General features: G+C 49.7%; 1 protein-coding gene across 6 annotated transcripts in view; it reads right to left on the bottom strand.

Annotated features, from left to right (window-relative positions):
* The window catches only part of Tenm4 (teneurin transmembrane protein 4), a 677803-nt gene that overhangs the window by 327634 nt on the left and 332136 nt on the right, over positions 1 to 18033 (bottom strand). For all 6 annotated transcript variants that reach the window (XM_075953236.1, XM_075953232.1, XM_075953234.1 and 3 more), the window contains one exon: positions 16620 to 16889. In XM_075953236.1, the coding sequence (XP_075809351.1) occupies positions 16620 to 16889 (270 nt within the window). The remainder of the gene's footprint in view (positions 1 to 16619; positions 16890 to 18033) is intronic.

The following is an 18033-nucleotide window of genomic DNA, read 5'->3' as shown; positions in this document are numbered from 1 at the left end:
TCATGAGACAAGACTGAACTCCGGAAGGGGACAGCAAGGTTGACGGTCACTTCTACTTTACAGGGTTCATCTTAGTTTTGAGCTGTAGGCCTTGAGCTTCATTAAGACTCCGTCATGGGGGAATGTAGAACTGATCACTAGCGGGCATCTCTCCCACGTTAATCAGCCAGCTGTGCAGGACCGGAGAGCAGGCAAAGCATCACCTTGTCCTCTGGGGACGCCCGACAACCAGCTCACTTGATGCAGCTATGACTGCAATCCCATAGGCACCTCCTCCCTCCGCCAGGGCAATGGCCTTGTTGGAGTCCTGTAAACTCCGTGTGTGTGAACACTAGGGGGTCTGTCACAGAGTTCTTGTGCTGGGCTAGGCTCAGCAAACAGCTGGGACAGTCATTTCTTTCAGTGTCCGTGACATATGCCAGCCAGGAAAGCTCCCAGCACTGGAGCGAATGTGGGTTCCGGAGCTGTGTTTGAATTTGGTGTCTCACTTCCTCTTTTCTTATCTGCACAAGAGGAAGATAGCAGCTTTGTATAGACAGGGAGATACCATAAGGGCTTTTAAAGAATATACTTGGCCTATAATAATTATTACTGCATACACATTATTAAATAAATTTTAATAGTGCTTAATTTAGTAATATAATTATTCCTATTATTAATTAAGACATTTTTATTATTATCTTCTCTGAACACTAGAATTTGTCAAGGGTACATACAGCTCACCTAAGGCTCTCAAAGCAAATTCTCAAACCTGGTACCAATGTCTTATTCATTATTTTTAGGTTTGGCATAATACAATGGTTAGTGCTAATCAGCGATCTGAGAGGATCTGGAGTAGCTGGGCATCAGCAGAGGACTGGGGTTAACTGGGATGGGAAGACCGCCATAATGTGGGCACCACTACCCAATAAGCTGGGGTCCGAGACTAAATAAAACAGATGAGAGGAACACCAGCCTTTTCTCTCTCTGCGTCCTGACTGGGGGTGCAAAGTGACCCACTGTCTCAGAGTTCTGCTACCACAGCTCCTCTGCCACTCTGGACTGCACCCTTGAATGTGAGCCACAAGGACCCCTCCTTTCCTTAAACTGATTTTGCTCTTTAGGTGAGAAAAGTAGGTTATCGAGATAAGAGAGGGAAAAGGCAGCCCTTGGTGGCCAGACAGCCTCAGCTAGACCGACTGCGGCATTTTGCCGTTGGATATAAACAACCAACACCATTTCATACACCAGCTCCAGAAAATTTGGTGATTACAATGGATGAAGCTAAAGACAAGGGCACCCTGGAGTTGTTTCTGAATTCAGGCAAAACCCGAAAGCATTGTCCAAACCGCAGAACGATCGAGAAGCTCCCACACTGCCTACAGTTAGAGACAGAGGCATTCTCCTGTGGTTCTGTGGCAGTCTGTCCTTGATTGGCTGGCTACTGGCCACTTGGTGCTGTTCCTAGCACTGAGGTGTCTGTCCTTCTGTAGGGTGGCTACTCGGTCCTACGCTGAGACCATCACTCGCTTCATGTACAGCTAGACCACTGCAGAGCCAAAAAAGAGTGTCACATTGTTCTGCTCGGCTTAACTTACCCACACCATCACAGACCTAGGAGCATGGTCCTTCTGTGAGGTTCATTTGAACACAGGTCGCTCCTCTAAGAGGCATCGTTTCCTCTCTTCTTCCCTTATTGCCTGCACCAGCATCAAGCGTTCTTCGTTAGGCAGATTCTCCCAGCTAAGACTTACAGCCACTGGTTAAGACCAGTGTTAAGACTCACTGGTAAGGACTGAGAGTGTTAAAAAACAAACAAACAAAAACTTCAATGCTGTCCTGAGAAGTGTGGACTGGCCAGTGTACTTGGATCATTCTTTGATCGAGCAGGAGGCACGTCCAGCCCAAGTGTGCAAAGGAACTAACACACCGCAGACCTGACACTACATCCGCAGAGTCCTTCTGCCTGCGAGGCTGATCCTGGGCTGGTGTTTGGGAACCTGCTGGTAAATGGCCCCTCCTCATTTATGAATGTGACTCAGGATGCCTGGCTGCTTACCCAGGCAATGTGCTTACGTTAAACAGCTGCATTGTTTCTGGGTCTGGAAATTTGGTGAGTGGCCAGCAGAAGTTACCTATAGGATCAGTTTCCTGATGAGAAACTTTTGCTCTGGGTCTCCCCTGGGCTTCTCTAGATGACTGCGGATGTCATTACAACTCACGGTTGCAGGGATCATGCTCTCCCTCCGTCACTTGGCAAGGGAAGCCCCTCAGAAGCTTAGAGCTGGCTTCCAACACACCCGACTCACTCGGCCCCATGTGCGTTCCCTTAGATGCTTTGCTTCGGGTCACTGTTGGACCATAAATTTTGGCAGTGAGTCCCGCAGCATCCTGGGCCCCATCTGGATTTTACTGAACTGTGGGTGTGTCCTGACATTGGCTCCAGGTTCTAATTTCACTGTTGGGGTTCAGAGACTGGTGATGATAGAGTTGTTTGGGGAACACAGGTATCGAAGAGAAAATGTGAGTTATTCTGCTCTTTTTTTTTTTTTTTGAGACAGGGTTTCTCTGCAGCTTTGGAGTCTGTCCGGGAACTAGCTCTTGTAGACCAGGCTGGTCTCATCTCTGCCTCCCAAGTGCTGGAATTAAAGGCGGCATGTGCCACTACCACCACCCGGCTATTCTGCTCTTTCTAAATGTGAATAATAATGGGCAGGCTAGCAGGGAAGATTTCCTTTAAAATCCTCCTGGGGACAAATGTGGCACAAATATTGTCTTCACATATGCAATCCATCCTTTAGCTTTTAATAGTTGTGCTGCAGATATGGATGCGAAGGTGGAGGATACGGCGAGGAAGACATCCTGTGTGATGGGAAGGGTCGGGCTGGGAAGAGCTACATCAGGACTAACAAACGAGAAAGAAACCAGTCAGCAGAGAAAGGCTGGAATTCCTCTCCCGCCCAGTGTACATATAAAGGACGGACAAGGATTGAAAAACCCCCCATGATATACAAATGTGCCAATGTGGAAGAGACAGGTGCTATGGAAGTGACCTAGGAGGGGTCAGGAGTCCCTGGGCTCCTCCTCTTTTGAATGAATGCTCTAGCCTCAGCTTACAGCCTCACTCCCATCCGTTGGAGCAGATTTCCCTTTCTTAAAAACTGTCTCTGCTTCTGTTTCTGAGCTGAGGTACAAGAGCCCAGAAACTTCAGGTGTCCTGTAACACTTGGGGTATAAGCACACACTCTTAGCCGCCAGGCGCCTGGTTTCTAATTGCTGCCTAACTTCTGCCTTCAGCCCATTTGCTTCCTCCTCTGCATTTTCACAGCCCACTTCACACCCAAGATGGCTCTTCTTCTCCGCTCTCTTCCATCTTTCCAAGGAGCTAGAATTGCAAACAATTTCCCTTTGCTCATAGGCTGCTTTGAACCTGGGTTGTTTCACACGCTCCCTTCCTTCACAGAGGTGCCCTTGCAAAAGCAATCTATTTTGTAGTTCGGGTACTACAAAACTAAGTGTAGCGAGCTCATCAGTGTTCAGAACATAAAGGGATGGCCTATTTGTTCGAAGCGAAGTGTGTTTCTTCCAGAAGGTGGCTGTTTCTCACAGAGCAGCCTGGGAGAAGCCTTGGAGGAAAATCAGGCTTGCTGGAGCCCTTATACTTGGCCCAGGTACCTGGGAACCATCCCTGGAAGAGGAGCCAAGCTGACTTCGTGCCAGATGGAACCATGAGCAACTGTGCGTGGGTGTGGAGTCAGGGAGACCTGGGGTTGAATCCCATCTCTGCTTCCATCCAGTTTAGTGATCTGTGAGCACTTCCACCAATGCCGAGCGTCATAGCTACCTCTTAGTCTCCTACAGATGTTAAACAATGTCATAGCCATGAAGTGCTGTGCAATTAATAACAAAAACATGTGCTTCGCACGGCACCTCCTATGCGCCAAATAATATTTCAAGCGCTATGAGTATCTTCATTCACTTAATCCTTGTGACTTTCCTATGAGGTAGAGAGCAGAATGGTCCCAACTTCCCAGGCAAGCCAACCGAGGAATCGAGATATTAAGGGACTTTGCCTTGAGATATAAAATAACAAACACATCGAGAAAGCGATGGGGTTCAAATCCAGACAGCGTGGCCCCCGAGTCTGAGCTTAAGTGTGGGCAATTTTGTTTTTGTAGACGGGTACATCTGGTGTATCAGTATCATTTTAACCTGCCAAAGCCTTGGTGGTCACTCCCTCAAACCGTTCCGTATTTCTGTCTCCACCAGGCAACACAGCTAGCGGCAAGCTTTGGATTTCCACGTGAACTCTGGGACTTCCTACCTGGCAAGTGATTAAAACTTTGAAGGGCTCCTTTTAACCGTTTATAAAATGCTAATAACAAATGGCTTTGCAAACCGATTGGGGCAATTAAATGAAATAAAGCGCCCACACTGCCTGGCTTATTGTAAAAGCACACAATAGATGGTAAGCATTATTGACACCGTTATTAACTGAAGTAGGGTTGAGGAGTGAAAAGGAGGCGGGGGCAGGAAGGAGGAGGGAGAAGGGAAGAGTTAACCCCAGTGGATTCGTCACTTGGCGTTGCTCTGACAAAAATACCCCAATAGATACCTTGAGGGTGGGAAGATTAATTTGAGGTCATGGTTTTAGAGGTTTGGGTTCAACCTAAGAGGGAAGGCTTTCCAGAACAATTCCCATCTTCATATCATGGTGGCGAGGAAGAAGAGAGTGCATTACGGGAAGTAGGTAAGGACAATATACCCCGGGAATGCCACCACCCCTGCTCAGGACCCACTTCGTTTGAGCAAACTTCACTCCTCTCTGCTTCCAGAACCTCCCAAGTCATGCCAGAGTCTTCATCCCAAGCATTCGGAACATGAGCCTTCCTTCTGGGAATATTTTTGAAAGAACCCGTTGGAGTGGTACTGATGAGAGCTTATGCACCTGCCTTAGGGTTTCTACTGCTGTGATAAACGCCATGCACAAAAGCATTTTAGGGAGGAAGGGGCTTATTTCAGCTTACACTTCCACATCAGAGTCAGTCATGGAAAGACGTCAGGGTAGGAACCGAGAGGAAGGAACTGAAGTGGAATTCTTACTGGCTTCCCCCTCATGACTTGCTACGCCTGCTTTCTTCTGTCACCCAGGGCCACCAGCCCAGGGATGGGACCACTCACAGTGAACTGAGCCATCCTACATCAACCATTATTGAAGAAACCGCCTCACAGGCTTGCCTACTGCCTGTCTTCTGGGATATTTTCTTGCCTACTGCCTGTCTTCCAGAGTATTTTCTCAGTCGAGGTTCCTGCCTCTCGGACGGCTCAAGCTTGTGTCAAGCTGATCAAATACTAGCCAGCACAGTACTTTGCCAAGTCTCCTGGTGTCCTCACCCGCTGGAGGTAAATGATCTGCCTGCAGATGCGGGCAGTCAGAGCCTCCCAGTGCTTACTAATGTCTTCCATCAGGATCCTCAGCAGTTTGTCTTTCTGTTTTCCCTTCTTTCGTACTGTCTTCCTTCTGGAGGCAAGGTTTCTCTACAGGGTCGGCAGGAAGACCATGGGCTGGCTTCCTAAGTAGAGGCCAGCTATGGCCTGCACGCTGTGTCACTGTGGAGACCAACTAGCACGGCAGCGTGTCACTTTTCTCTTGAGTCTCCCCCTTCGCCTCGTTTCTCTCTGCCAATACTACCCTGAAATTTGACCTCCCATAGGCGGCATGGGTTCTTTTGCTTACCTGAAGCCCTATTTTCTAGAAAACTCAGACTAAATCAGTTTTATCAATACAAAAGAGCAGGAATTGTATATACAAACCCGCTCTGGATAAAGGGTTTGCACTAGGGAACCCTCTAGTCCAAGTTCAGAAGACAGGACCTGAGCCAAGCTCTTAACTGTTGTCCAAGGCAAGTGCATTCTGAATACAGGTTCCAGCTAGACCTGGACATTTACTCTGCCGGACTGCTTTGCAGCTCATAGCCAAGGCAATGCCGTCTTCTGGAGAGGGAGATCTCCCTACATGTAGCCTAATCTGAAGCAGAGGAGATCTTTACTTTCTCCCAGGTCAGACTTGGCTTGGTTTCTGATTCCTTTCGGAAGAGAGGCTGCATGCATTTGGCTTTATCCGCTGCATCGCACCATCGGGGAGTCTAACTTTCCCCTTGGCCCATCTCTTAGGCTTCAGCCATAACAAATACTAGTGGCTTGATAAACAGTACATCCAGCCAGCAGCCAGCCCCAGCCCCCTCACTGCTAGGGGTACTCTTATCTGCCTGGCTGCTTCCCTATCAGAGACAGCTGGCCTTGTCATTGTGGGAAGATTTTGGGGGAGGACCTCAGTCTCTCTAAATCACTGCAGGAAGTTTGTCCTGGGTTTCCCCTGAGCCTGGCTCCAGAGATCCTAGGGGTAACTGGCATCATCCTCCCCACATCAAAATTCATGTATTAAGCCCATATGAGCCCCTTGGGCCCCCTTCACCTTTAGCCTACCCCATGCGTCCCCCCACAATGAGGTCAAAGGAAAAAGAACTGTTTCTACATGGTGGCCCATCTACCTGGGTGATCGGCGTAAAATCTGATTGTGGTAAGATCTGGGAGATGCTGAACTCACTAGCTACATGTGGTATCCTTAAATACGTGCCCCCAGGTCCTGCATCACTGCTGTATTGAGCAGAGCGGTCCAGATGGCTGAGTAAAGCTGCCTTATGACTCATGCGGCTCCAGGTGCTCCCAGGGCAGCACTTCCTGCTTGAGGATGTTTTTCTTGCCACCCATAGCTACCCTTGGATTTATTTTATTAGTCATTCATTCACACAGGAGGGAGAGAAAGAAGGGGGGACAGGCTCCACAGGCCAGGGGGTCTGTGCTATCATACAAGCTCTGAGCCTTTGAGTCAGCCCAACAGACTCCAGAGCTATAATCTCTGCCCCTATGTCTCAGACAGGGGTCCTGAGAAACAGTAGGGCTAATAGTTTTGGGCCAAACCCATGATGGAATGAATCATGGAATTTTTGAGTTAAACATTCCTTAAAAGTAAGGGAATTAACACAGGATCCAGTCAGGTGCAGGGCACTTTCTTTAAATCTTTAAAAAAAAATTCTTTTTTACTCGTGTGTGTGTGTGTGTGTGTGTGAGAGAGAGAGAGAGAGAGAGAGAGAGAGAGAGACAGAGACAGAGACAGAGACAGAGACAGGGAGAGAGACAAGTAAGTACAACGCAATCACACAGATGTGGAGGTCAGATTAGGTAACATGCAGAAACTGACTTTTTCTTTCCACCGTGGGTTTAAGGGATCAACCTTGGGCGGTCACGCTAACACAGCAACTACTTCTCCTGCCGAGCCATCTCGCCAGCCACTTAAACTTACAGAAAATTAAATGGAAATAGATAACCAGAGGTGTGTTTTACATGGTGACTACACATGCTTTGTGTCAAGTGTCCTCGTAGTCTGCATCTTACAGAGTCAGCATCCGTTTGGCTCCGTGCTGTGTCTTCTCTCCTGACTCTCCCTAGCTCCTTCATTACGTTAACAAAGATCCTGAGTCATAGCGTTTATGTTACAGTTGATTAGAAAAACACTGTCCTGCTCCCTTCATGTCTAGGCTCCTTTTGCCCTTTCCGCTCTCTCCACATCTTTGTGTAATAGGCACTTATTCCTAAGCTGCAGGTGGGGAAACTGAGGCTCACTCAACTTCAGTAATTTGCATAAGATTCTTCAGTTGCTGTGTGGCTCAGATTCTGAGTATAAACCCCAAACCCATTGTCCTTCCTCGTTACCCCACTGGTGACGGGTGCGCAGAGAAGAGAAATAACTCGTCTGGGGTCACATTAGGGCTGCTGACAGCCTCGTTCTGAAACCAGACTTGTCCCTGGATGCCACACTCAGCGCTACACTCTCATCCGCAGGAGCCTCTCTTCTGCCACTGGTGGGAGTGAGTGAGATGAGTTCAAAGAGGTTTAGGAGCCCACTTGTCCTGACAAGGCTGAGCTCACCCGAGGAGGAAAATGTCTCTTGAATATCTTGGGAGAGAATCCGGTCATTGCGCTACTTCCATAGAAATTGAAAGTCATGTTGGCACAAATTAAAAGCAAAATTCTTGTTTGCTGCACCTCTCTGCGCACCCACTGGGTCTGAACAGAGGCTCAAGAACGCAATCCATTTTCATTTAGCAAGGTCTGACTCTCCCCATTCCCTTCTCCTTCCCCGGTGCAGAAAGGGACACAGCCTGATTGGCACTACTAACCAAGCTCACAGGTGGGAGAGAGGTGGGAACACCAGTTCCAGGCCAGGACTTCCCGAAGTCCTCTGAGAGGGCACTCCCAAGAACGGCATTGCTCATGGCCTTTAAACCACAGCAGAGGGACCACTGAGGAGGAGAGGTCCCTGGTCATGCTGTCTGAGGCCGCTGAGCAGAGTAAGTGTGGCAACTGTGGCTAAAGACAGGATTTTAGCAAAAGAAGCCAGAACCACATGTCTCTCACGGGGAAGAGATCGCGAGGCCAGGGTTGGGAGGGAGGCAGCAGGATCTGAAAATGAGGTGATGAGCAGCAGGATGAAGAGCTGGGATGAGAAGTGGCTGGGGATGGATGTGGTTCAAGATCAAAGCCATAAACGTGGAGAGAGAAGGGGCACCGGGTGGGCCAGTGGCTACAGAATCCAGCAACTGTGCCCAAGTAGGTAGGTGAGCAGAGGATCAAACAGATACTCTGCTGCGCTAGAGTACTGGGAATCCAGGCTGGTCCAGGACTGGAAGCAAAGGGGTGGGATGGTCCTTGATGCCAGTAAGATCTTGGGGGAGCAGGGTAGAGACGTTCAGCATAGAAGCAACTTATAAGCCCTGCCTGCACTGTCAGAGTCCCCCTTCCCCATCTTTTTTGCCTGGATTTTTTTGCTATAGCATCATACTTCAATCTTTGCCTGTGGGGGTTCATTCTTTACACATTATCCAAAATCATCCTGCTTGCACACTGTAGACCTCGGCCAGACTCTTCAGAGGGTCTCCTAGCAACAGCCCGCACACCCTCCACCCCAGGCCATCGCTTTGGCCTCCTCTACTGGTCTACTCACTGGCCCCCTTCAAAAAGCCACTTACGTCCTACACCAAGGTCTCTGCAGCCATCCTCTCAGCTGGCATTTAGTCCACAACCTCAGAACTCCTGTTATCTACGACAAAGTTCCAAAGTCATGTCTCTATGAAGCCTTTTCTGGTCTTCATATTTAAAATCATAACCCCTTTCCCTCACCCTGGGACCTGTTCACACAGCACTTACTATCTTGAAGCAGTCCATACAGTTTAGGTTTTCAATTGGTCTTCCTCAATTCCCTCATTCAAAGTAGCTTCACTAGTTTTGACGGTTTACAGAATCTCCGTACTTAAAACCATCCCCTAGAATATAGTAGTAAGTGCTCAGGAAATTGCATCTATTATCGTCGTGAATTGTCCTGAGATGTCTGGCCTTGTTGAGAGTGGACCATGGTATCAAAACGGTTCTCCTTTGCCCCAGACTCAAGCATGTTTATATCAAGTGTCCTCCAAAACCCTGTCCTGGGTCAGGTTACTCAGTGGCTCTGGAACAAGGGCACAGGAAAAACAGTAAACACCTAAGGATATTAAAAACATTCTGTCCTTGAGAACAGCTAGAAGGCAAATCACTCCCAAAAGATATTGCTATTGTTTGTCCTATAAAGTAAAACTGTGCGTAGTTGTGATAAGAAGCCAGGAGCTTCCTGATGGAGAGGCTCTCAGGTGGAACTCCAGCTTCACCAATTCTTCCCCAGTCAGCTTCTGCTGGATGTCAGAGACTGGTTTGATGACATTACTTATGTTTGCTCCCTCTCCTCTCCTCTCCTCTCCTCTCCTCTCCTCTCCTCTCCTCTCCTCTCCTCTCCTCTCCTCTCCTCTCCTCTCCTCTCTCTTTCTCTCTCTCTGTCTCCTCTCTCTCAGTCAGGCTATTCGGTTGTCTCTGCGGGATATTAAACCCATCTGTGATGATGTCTTGTTGTCTACCTGTTACTTGCTATCTGTCCTTTTACTTTTGTTTGCTACAGGCTTAGTAAACTCACTCATTTGCAAGTATGGTCCCTGTGTTCTCCAGATGACTCAGAACAGTGCTGGGTTCGGTCGTATGGCTTCACGACTCCACCCCATATCACCCTTAACACAGGCTCACACATGTCTGCTTGGACCAGCCTCTGGGGACACCCTTGCTGTCTGTCTGCACAGAAAGCCCTTCCTTCCATTTCTTTACCTGTTAAATCCCGCCTCATCCTCAGGGCCTGAGCCTGGCACCTCCTTCATGGAGTCTTCCTGGATGCTTTCTGACTGGACTTTTCAACTTTTCTCTAGCTTGACAAAGTTTAAAAGTGGCCCTGGTGATTTTCATATCCTCCTCATAATGGAGAGGCCATGCTTCTAACACAGACAAGGAAATTTATGCTGTAGATAAGGGCAGAATTCTTTCTCAGAAACGTGGAGCACACGGAACAGCGCACACCATTCAGTGGAGTGGTCAAGAAACACAGTGATTGCAGAATGGGACATGGCTGGGTTTGAGTCTTGACTCTGTCCCTTAAACTGCCACTGATGTCCAAATCAGGGTGCTCGCCTAGAAAATGGGGGGGGGAATGAATCTTCTAACTCACTTCCTAAATTCTCTGGCTCATGCCAGATCCTTTCCAGTCCTCTTTAGAACTTGGTGGGATCCTGGTGTGCTCGGGAGTTACATGGCTAACTGTCCCATGGGAGAAGAACTCTGGTCTGTTCAGGAGGGAGTGTGGGCTGGCTCCAGAAACAGGAAGGCACTCAGCAGGGGGGTGATGGAGGAAGGTCATTGGTTAATTATAATAAAGAAACTGCTTGACCCTCATAGGTTAAAACATAGGTGGGAGGAGTAAACAGAACAGAATGCTGGGAGGAAGAGGAAGTGAGCTCAGAGGCCATGCTCCCCTCTTCCAGGCAGAGGCAATGAACTCCGACCCAGGATGGACGTAGGCTAGAATCTTCCCTATTAGCGCACCTTGGGGTGCTACACACATTATTAGAAATGGGCTAATCCAGGTGCGAGAGTTAGCCGAGAAGAGGCTAGATATAATGGTGCAAACAGTGTTTAAAAGAATACAGTTTGTGTGTTGTTATTTCTGGTAAAGCTAGCAGGTGGCAGGAGCTGGGTGGCGGAATGCAGACCCGCAGCTCCTTCTACAGGGGGGTTCAGTCTTTAGTCCAGCTGTCTGGCTCAACTCCCTGCCCTGGAAGATGCTGTCTCTTTGGACAGGAGGCTGAGAGGCAGCACTCAGAACATTTCAAACTTACTGGCCAGTTTTCATCTACATCTTGGCAGGAATGACTGATCTCAAGGGTCTGGACCCAGAGGTGGGGGCATGGGGGGGTAAGCCCAGTAGACTTGGGAAGGAGCTCTCTCTCAATATGCTCTGGAGATTGCTGCTCAGTGGACTTGATACCTCATTAGCTTAACCCACACATTCCCCTTTGATGTTAGTCGACAGACTCATAGGGGAGGGGTAAGCTGACTTTTCCTTCATTTTCTTTTCTAAGTGAATTTTTAAGTTGGCTCCTGGGATGAAAGCAGAGGCCACCCAGACACTCTTCGTGCCTCCCGGTCTGGGTCCTGCAGTGGTCTCTCCTGGGCACATCTCTCTAGTGCACAGTCAGCTCTTACCTGGCCCAGAGACCCAGGTATAAAGACGAGTGGGGAGGAGGACCTTGCCCTTTGCACACTCAGGGGAAGTGAATGACTCCTTCCTCTGGACCCTTAAGCAAATACCACCGTCAGATGCCTCAGGACTCAGAGAACAGGGACTTGCCAAGTGGTGTATAGGCTAGCAACGCCTCAAAAATGGCATGGATTTTTATATGTTTCATTATTTTTGTTTGTCTGTGTGCTTGTACATGCATATTTGTGTAGGTCCAGATGAGTCTAGGGGTATGTGTGCCCATGTAGAGGCCAGAGGTCAACAGTGGGTATGGGTTCTCAGGCACTGTCTACCTAATTATTACAGTTGTTGTTATTATTATTATTAAAGATAGGGTCTATCATTGGCCTGGAGCTTGACAATTAGATTATACTGGCTAGCCAGTGAGACCCAGGACCCACCTGTCTCCATGACCCCTGTATCAGGATCACAAGGTTACCATAACTCCTGGCCTTCTATTCTTTTAAAATGCTGCTTCTGAGGATGGAGTTAGGTTCTCATTATTATACAGGGAGGATTTTACTGACTGAGCTATCTCCCCAATCCCCAGATTTTATAGTTTTTAACCATGATAATTAAACCTAATATCAGGGCTTTTAAAGTGAATAAGTGGTATAACTTTCACTAGATTTATCTCCAGAACTGCCTCACCCTCCAGACTGGAACTCTGTAGCCTGTAACAATCACCGTCAGGATCTCCTTCCCTGCCTCTAACGACCACCAATGTGTTGCTCTTAAATCCAGGCTCCGTGGCTCAAAGAGGTGAACCAACTTGTTCAAGGTCTGACAGCTGGGACTTGGTGCACTGCACCTCACGGCGAGGTCCGGTCTCCTCAGGGGCAGTCAGTTCTTTCCAATGCTGGACGCCTCTGCTCTCATACAGGACCACAGGGGACTAACTTCCCATCCCGCCCACTACTACTCTGCATTCACCTTCTAGAAGAAAGCCTGCCACACAGGAGACACTCAGCGACCACACATTCCACATGAATCCACAGAGAGGTTTTTGCTATTCTGCCTCAGTGCTGGGGATAGAGCCCAGATCACGTCCTCTACCCTCTGAAAAGCATTTATCGGATGCCTACTGGGTGTCTGTCACACTAGAGTCTCTTTACTGCCTGCGGCTTGCTGGACTGCACCAGGAGGAGGGACCTGAAGGATTTCTCTGGCTGATGGTTGTGAGGAGGACGGGCTTGTGTCTCTATCACCCGGTCAATTTTGTATTTATTTCGAATGTTAAGCAGTGACATAAAAGCTGCTGACATTAACTTTCAGGGACAGAAATTGGCCTTAATGGACTCTACACAAGTTATTACTGATGACAGCTGCACACAGCAGCCCTGTGACCTCATCGGAAGCTCCCACCGCTGTCAATACTGTAGACCATACTCGACTGACACAAGGCCAGGTGTGGAAGTGGAGCGCACGCTTGTGTGGCTGGAGGTCACGGGGGTTATGCTCTGCCCTTTACATCTATCAGGAGGTCCCTCTGAGAGCTTGGACGCACACTGCCAATGTTCTCAAGTGAGAGACCCTAACTCCTTATGACTCAGAGGGATGCAAGCGAAGGACCAAAGAGACCTGCAGTCCAATCAAAGCTTTGCCAGCGTGCTGATGGCGACTGTTGTGTTAGCTGGCAGGTGGGAATGCCATTGCCATGTTGTGACAGTTAGAGGCCATCCCATGCGTGCATTGGGGCTCTTGGATTTCCTTTATTCCTGAGCGGTGGCCTCACTGGGATGAATAACTAACACACCCAGTGCATGGAACCCTCCTCCTCTGATGAGATCCAAGCCCTCCTCAGAGGAAACGGAGAGAGCCAGGTCTAGAGGGGTGGGCGGTGGAGGAGCAGAGGACGGGATGGTGGGAGGTTCCATGGAAAGGGCAAGGGGAAGAGGGGAGTCGGGGAAGAACAGACGCTCTTGACAGGGCATGGCCTCTCTGAGCCTCAGCTTCCCCAGCTGAGCAATGAATCATAGCAAGGCATTCTGATGATCAATATCACGATTCCGATCAGAGTATAAAACAGCCATTAGCACAACTTGCCAAGGAGTCAGGGTTCCAGAGGACGGAAACCTGTGGGTGCCTGCTCTGGGAAGCCATGCCTGAAAGGGATGCAGAAATCAGGGTCTTTTGTTGGACTCCCTTCCCTCTCCTCTGCCTCTTCATTTCTTCTGAGTACAGCTGCCTTAGCTCTGTGGTCCCAGTGGAGATGGAAGCAGGGAAAGGGAGCCATGCCTACGCTGGGGAACCAGCCACCAACCTCCTGGCCCCGCTGTCTGCTGGCTCATAGCACATGTCATTATCCCCCCAACAGAGGCTTAATCCAGCTCTCGTGGATATACAATAAAGTGGGCGGTGTATGTCTTACGCTGTCATGACTTTACAGAAAATGATCCTCAATCGCCCTAGCAAGAAGCCTCCAAAAGAACACCCAGCCCCAGCATTTTTCTACTCAGAGAATTCAACAGGATAACTAAAGCTGATGAAGTTACGAGTTCAGATCGGTTAAAAGGCCAGAGTTCTAATTCCATCTAGCCAGCACGTGAGCCGGAAAGACAGACTTCTTGGCCTCTGCGGTTACACTTCCTTGTTTCTGTGCAATGGTTGTAAAGAAACTGACTTCCAAGAGTTGAAGCGGCAGTCTGTGAGCTCCTGAGGCTGGAGTAAGCGGCCAGCCATACTCAGATGTTGATAATCAGGTGCGCTGATTAACTCTCCGTGGCCCTAATCCTTTCAGGCCTGTCTCCGGCATGCCGCCGTCAGTCAGAATCCCACGTCTACAAGTCCTGGACGTCATTCAGCCCAGCTGGTATAAGAGGCAGCTATCAGAACACCGCCCCCTCCCAGATGAGCTGGGTTCTGCGGTTGAAGGCTATGACGTGGGCGACCTACAAATGCTGGTCATTTAGCCATCAGCATATATGTTAATATTTCAAAGGCTCAGAGCAGTCCAGCACAAGAGGATCTCCTGCTTCCTCACAATCACAAAACGTGACCAACGTGCCCCTTCTCCTAATTTGAGAGCTTAGGAAATGAGAGCTACTGATTTCACTAAACCGTAGATGAGGAGCCTGAGGACAAGAGAGGGGACGAGAGAGGGGACGCAGCCCAACCATTCTCCAGGCCAGTGACGGAAGACTTCCTGTTCCCCCAACTAGACCTCATTTTCTCCGCGCGCTGTTTAAAAAGGTGCTGTGCTTCCACGGGTTAGGGAGTGATGGGGCTGCCAGCTCAGCCTGGGCCTTCGTGGGAGATGAACGGTACAAGCTATTCACGGTGGGAGGGAAGAGCCACAGGGGCTGAGGCTGCGGGACCCTCCCTGGTTGGGGCAGGGTCCAGGCCCTGTCTCTCCTCCCCCACTCCTAGGAAGGATGCCACTGGCCCAGATGGCAGAAGAGACATCTGGAATCCTACTGCTGCTGGCTCTTTAAGAGGGATGAAATCCTCTACCTGGTTCTGGCTCTCGTGGTCAGCTGCCTGATCTCTAATCTGGGCTTTGATCTTTGGCAGCTCAGCTGGAGCTGTCTTGTTATGGACTAAATGGGCTAAGTCCTCATCCTGACCCAGATGCTGGCTGGGAATCCAGGTTTTTACATTTAGAGCTGGCAGCCAGTAGGGGGCTCTGGCATCTGGCTGGCTCTTCTCATTCCTTCGTTAGTTTGTTTTATTACAACATCCCATGTTGCATTGTGCCTGTTATAGGAGTTGAGAGTAAGAGCCCAGACCCCTGACCAAGCGTCTCAGAAACAAAAGCCTCCCCGGATGAGGCTGTTCTGGGCTCTGACAGTGACCAAGGTGGACTCTGAGTTCCTCAGGGCCCCACCAACAAGATCTGAGGGGAGAGGATGACTCCGAAGCTGAGCTCCCATCCCTCGGACATAAAAACATGTGCAAACTACTTGCCCTTTTCCTAAAACCGTAGCACCCCGGGGCCTCGGAGGATGGAACACAGCCTGGAGTCAGCTCCCCACGACAGGCAGGCGTGGAGCAAGGCCCCCTTTCCACCTCAAAGCTTATTTTTACTTTCTCAACTCTTAACTGACAAACGGCGATTGCATACATCGACAGGTTATCATGCGATGTTTCCATAGACGTACGCGCATGCAGTGGAAGGATTCAATCTGGCTGACTGCGAGTCTACCACCTTACACTCTGAGAGAGGAGGGGACCTTGGTAACCTACACCTTTAGTGAGTTTGAAATACTCATAGTAGGTTGAAGACCCTTCGTCTTAAAAGCAGAAACTCTGAAATCTGAAATTCTGAACATCGTGTTGGAATAGGAAATTTCTAGATTTCAGATCTGGGGGCTAGAAATCTTCAGCAGGAATGTCTATTCAAATAGACCCACTTTGGGCAAACTATGATTTCCTGACTCCAAGCTTTTGGGTGACTGGGCAATTCCACACATTCATCATATAAACTTATTCCTTCTACTGAAAACTTTGGAGCCTTTGACCTCTATCTCCTTTACACCCCAAAGGTCAAGTTGCTCCTACATGACAGTCTTAGTCTGTAGACCCTTCTTCTGAGCAACAAAGGAGAGCGGGACGGGACAGTGGCCCTGGAGATGGCCTAGGACTGGTGGGGGAGCAGAGCTGAGCACTGCACAGTTCACAGGGAACCAGCTCTCCAGAGGATGGGTTACCGACACCAGCAGCCCTCTGCTCCCTTACCTTGTGAGTAATAACCCAGCGCTTTAGCCTTGCCCTAGTCCGGACTCAAAGTGCAGCGAGCCGTCTCTGACACATCACTGATGGGTGGGCCTTTCATGTGACATTACAGAAGGCTCTGACTCTTGCCCACTGAAGGCAAAGCCATTTTTCATCAGCTTCCCCAGAGCCCCAGGGAGAGAGCAAGAAATCAATATTATAACGCAAACCACAGTCTGGCCATCCCCGTAACCAACAGGCCAGGTGAGGAGGCACTCACCGGTCTCCGTGTTCTCGTGCTCCGTGTCCGTGAGCGTGAGGTTGGAGTTGGCCCGGCTGGACAGGCAGGAGCTGCGTCCTGACCGCGTGCTCCGACCCCACAGGCGCACTGGGTGCTCAGGGGACAGTACAGTGTCGGCTTCCAGGTCCGCCTCGGAGCTGGCCCCCATGGAATAGCCGCAGTGCGGGAGGCCGATGTCTGTCCGGTAGAGGGTCCCATGAGGGGGTGTCATCTCCCCGAGCCCCAGCTCACGCAGGGTGAAGTTGGTGCCTGAGGGGAGACAAGGTAATTACGGTGAAGGGGCTGGGAGAGTTTTCCACACCAGAAGCCCTTTACGGCTGGGTTTCCTGCTGTACTCCAAACTCACTGTACAGTCCCAGCCCCCTCCTCGGCGTGCAGGGCTCCTGCCCCTCCTTCCCCTGCCAAGTGCTGTGCATCAAAGCTGATTCAAGCTGCTGCCTTCCTCCGTGGAAACTCCGTGTTACCTACCTACATGTGTGCAGAGTTCGCTGTCTCTTTCTCCCAGTTCCCTCTGGGAGATGCCCTGCCTCGGTGATGTTAGATGGTGCCGTTGTCTGCCACTTTTGCTGAAGGTGGCTTCTACGCAGGCAGATTCTATATGTCTTGTTTATTTCTAAATTTATGTGTCTCCAGACAAACCCAGTAGAGTGAAGGCACTCAGTTTAATACGTCTGTTAAATTGCATTGAAGGTTTCTGTCTCCCTTCTCAAATAGAATTTGCCAGTAACGTCCAGACGCAGGCAGAAACTTCTTGAGTGAGCCCTACATACATTTCTGGAACCAAGAGTTCTTTCCCGGACAGGCCAGAGGAATTTGGAATGGGAAAGAGTTCAGAGGCTGGCACAGCCACGATTTGAGGGCAAAGTCGTAAAACCCTTCCATGCTAGTGGGTAAAAAATGCATCAGTATCTGGAGCCGCTAGTTCCCCCCTTACTCTGCCCTGGCTGTTCCAGCCACTTCTCTTCCACCCCTATCCATTACCCCCTCAGATCCAGAAGCCAGACAATTAATTTCATGTCAGCAGGCCCTGGATCTCAGGGTCTCTGGGTTCTGCTCAGCGGCCAGTCAAATGTTGGGATCGGCTGGGGTATTGGCCTGATAGGTTACCTACTTGGAACCTCACTCCTGTGTGCCATACTCCACTCCTCTCATACGTTCTTCTCCTTCTAAGAACAAGTGATGCCGTGCACACTTGAGCCCAGTCCCCAGGTCCTTCCCAGGTCTCTGCAGATTCCGAGTCCTGGCTGCTGTGTGCACTCTCCTCCTCTCCCGCTCTCCACCCCGCCATAGCCGCGCTCACTGGGTTAACCCTCTCAAGAGAGGCCACTCATAAAGAATGGCTGCTCTGCTTAGTGAAAACTCATATTTATTTGCCGTAAACAGCCTAAGCCGC

The sequence above is a fragment of the Microtus pennsylvanicus genome, chromosome 18 (assembly GCF_037038515.1).
Source record: "Microtus pennsylvanicus isolate mMicPen1 chromosome 18, mMicPen1.hap1, whole genome shotgun sequence".
Taxonomy (NCBI): domain Eukaryota; kingdom Metazoa; phylum Chordata; class Mammalia; order Rodentia; family Cricetidae; genus Microtus; species Microtus pennsylvanicus.
The sequence above is the reverse complement of the archived record's forward strand: the minus strand, read 5'-3'. Positions and strand labels throughout refer to the sequence as shown.